We start from the raw sequence: 3536 nt of genomic DNA on the forward strand, positions 1-3536 counted from the left end.
GATACAAGTTAAAACGTGACACAAAAAGCGGGTACGGATGCAAATGCCCTGCTCGTTTTGAGTTAAGTAGGTAATGGACTAATGATCTTAAAATCCAAATAGTCTTGGATATACAGAGTTAAAAAAATATTTTAATTGTATATGGTGTAAACTGATGTTTTCAGCGTACCGCGTAGATTATCTCTTTATTTATCGCACTCCCTGGAATAAAAAACAAAGTATATCTACGGCTGATGGGGAAGTCAACACTCAGTATTTGCCAAGAATATTCACAGCACTTCGCTTCAGACTATAAATTCCTCATTCAATCAGTAAAATGTAGTAGTCACAGTTAGAGGAATATTTGTACATCATTTGTAATTTCACATCTTTTAAGCTGTGCATTCTACTCACTATTTATTCTATAGTTATTTCCCAAGGCGAAATGGTAGCTTTACTGTATCGTCAAAGCTTTAGTTCTGTCTGTAGTGCTCAATTTCTGCAACCAGATATACTCTAGCAGCATGGACCACTATAGCTGGTAAATGGAAGAAGACGGTGAATGTGCAGTTGACAAAGTTAACATCTCCATAGCGAGCATTGTACAGTATCTCTTGGCTATATATCACAAAGTATCCCATGTACAATGCAAGCACAGCGAGTACCTATTAGAAGCAGTTCAAGTCAGTCATACTATTCATTCATAGACACAGGCAAATTTAGAACTAGAGTCAGTAGGTTCAATATGAATGTATTAGTTTAAGCCAAAAGTAATGAATATTTCAGGGCATAACTCGCTCTAAATGCGTCCTTGTTCATATACAACTAAGGAACATGCATGGGAACTGAGAGAAGTCGACGACTGGTTACCTTTATCATCCAACGGGTTGTGTGGCCGCCAAAGATGTCAGAAGCAGTGACAAACCACAGGTACATAAAGGCGTAAGAATGAAGCAGGCAACCGATGTAGAGATCGATCCTTTGTCTTGTAAACATGGCTCCAAACCAAAAAGTTCCAAAGCCTATTGTTGTACCTCCCAAGAAGCTGAAAACAAAGCTGCAGAACAAGCATGAATGCTTTCCGAAGTTAGATATTTCACACAGATTAGAAACATTATTTAAATAGGGAATACATAACAACAAAGGTTAACCTCAGACACAGACTGTAACTTCTATTGAATTCATCAAGATGCAATATAATGTGGGAAACTAACAGACAATACAAATGCCTTTGCCATATTGGAATAGACTCCAGGGGTAAAATATCCACATGTAGTGCCCTTCACAATCTGGTTATATTGTTTATTTTCTCTCATTAAACATAGTGCACAATCTGGAACTCTAAGTGCTATAACATTTGGCCTGGCCGAAAATGCAAGAACTTGAAAACTGCTTCAGGTTTCCAAAGAAGCACATAGTTATGAGATACATTTTGCTAATTCTAATCTAGTCCCCTAGTGCCATGAAAGAGAGAATAATTCCAGGGTATGGGAATCTCAATTACAACATCAATTTAGAAGTATAAATCAATAGCTTATAAACTAATAAAAAAACCAACATTCTAACAGCCAATGCTGGTCATATTGCTCAGTTTTGCTCATTCATAAGGTAAACATTATGCGAATTCTGAACTGTGAAAGCCTAACTAATCACGTAGGATAGCCATTACAGTAGTCACTTTTATCTTATTGCACGTAAGAACAATATAGAGCGCTCTGAGAATGACTATGTTTTATGTTAATTCATCCAATCCAATGCCCTTGTCTTGTTAAAGAGAGCAGCACATTTAGGTAGGGAAATCACACAAGTCCATATTTCAGGATTTTCACAGAGACAGTAGTCAACATTTAGGAGATTCAAATAAAATGGAAAACATTAGTTTCTTCTGCAGCTAATAAACATACCATTTTTTCCATTTAGGATATGGACTATATATAATGATTATAGTTACTAAGGATAATGGAACCACAAGTAATTAACAGAAGCCTTTCTCTGTAAACTACAAAACTCAGGTTCCTGGTAATATGAAATGACAAGATAGCAGTAAAAAGTACATTCAACAACAGAAATCCGAACAGTGTTTTAACATCTTTTGAGTCTTACCCTTGATCAATTCCAAAGTTATATTCGGTAAGAAGTCCAACAGAAGCTCCTAACGAATAGGCAGCAATCATCAAGTATAAGACCCTCTTCTTCTGCAGAGGTAGAAGAATTGGGATAATAAGAAGCGACTTCAAGAACAATTCAACAATTTCGAAGAAAATCTACAAGTCATCGATCACGTACCACTTTCATTGCTGGTGTAAGGTAAAGGCTTAGTATACTTGCAGCTGAAATTATGACAGTGAAGAAGCCTCCCGCTTCCCAGATCAAATGCAAGAAGGATCCAACAGTAGAGCTCAACATGGCACAGAAAAGGGTAAGATACACCTGTTTTATCATCAAAAGCTTATTGATCACATGAATTTAACTCTGTAGAAGCAAAAACACATATTTTCCAGCTAAGTTTACAAAGAAAGAAAAGATCAAACATATGAAGCTGAAAACTGAAATTGCATGAAACAAATTAATCCCTCCGTCCCAACTTATGTGATACTCTTTCATTTGGGGATGTTACGAGATACTTGACACAATTCAATTTCTATACTATCTTCAAGCTTTTCAGGTATTTAAATACATTAAACTATTGTATTGATATTTTCTTCCACTATCATAATATATAAATAAAAAAAATTGGTTATCTTAATTTTACATCGGTCAAATACTCTCATATAAATCAAGTAAAAGTGTGCAATTTACAACTTTCTAGGCTGTATAGCGAGCAAAGGCTTCAATAGCAACTGATTCGAAATGCTAAAGGAAAATTGCATGTAACTCGGAATCATTTTATCAGATTATTACTTACGGCATAAGCAAGTGCAGAATAAAAGTAAAAAGTACGGCAATACTTTAAAATCTTCTGAGAATCGAAATTCCTGAAGATTAAGAAAAGTAAGCAGAATCTTTACTGAATTGTAAAAAAACAAACTGACTATCTAGGTAATACTTTAGAATCTTCTGAGGTGAAATTGATCATCAACCATCAAAGTTTAAGAACTGGGGTTCAGCATTATCTTCTGATCAGCTTTCAATAACAAGATTAAAAATAAAGAAAAAACTTGATTTCATAATCTCTCGATTATAATTTATTGACTTACAACATTTTTATCGAAACACTAATTCTTACGTTCTGTGATAAAAAAGAAGGGGAATTTGTACCTTCTTCAAGGATTTGTAAGCGTACAGGGGAATTTCCTCAGAATTCATCATATCTCTTTTTTTCCAATCCCTTTTGAAGTACGCTTTCACAGCATTCATGGCGCGGAGCTTCATCTCGGTGAATTTCATTTTTTGCAGAGAGCGGAAAAAGGAAAACTGATCGAGCAAATGAAGATTGTGAGCTGTGCTTATAGTTTGTTATACAGAAAAGAGTCCCCGCTTAGTTCGTTACTAACGACTGCTACTTGCGGTTACTCTTTTTGGGATATTTACGGTTTTAGCTTCGGATGTTGGGATGA

General features: G+C 35.4%; 1 protein-coding gene across 1 annotated transcript; it reads right to left on the minus strand.

The window, feature by feature from the left end:
* Nucleotides 1–305: 305 nt before the first annotated feature.
* On the minus strand, nucleotides 306–3536 carry LOC107821886 (bax inhibitor 1-like). The gene is made up of 5 exons (XM_016648343.2): nucleotides 3238–3536; nucleotides 2266–2409; nucleotides 2083–2174; nucleotides 850–1036; nucleotides 306–644 (listed from the first exon to the last, which is right to left on the minus strand). Exons 1-5 carry the CDS (start codon nucleotides 3364–3366, stop codon nucleotides 453–455), a joined length of 744 nt encoding a protein of 247 aa, XP_016503829.2. The 5' UTR covers nucleotides 3367–3536; the 3' UTR covers nucleotides 306–452.

This window comes from Nicotiana tabacum, chromosome 7, assembly GCF_000715075.1.
Source record: "Nicotiana tabacum cultivar K326 chromosome 7, ASM71507v2, whole genome shotgun sequence".
NCBI lineage: Eukaryota > Viridiplantae > Streptophyta > Magnoliopsida > Solanales > Solanaceae > Nicotiana > Nicotiana tabacum.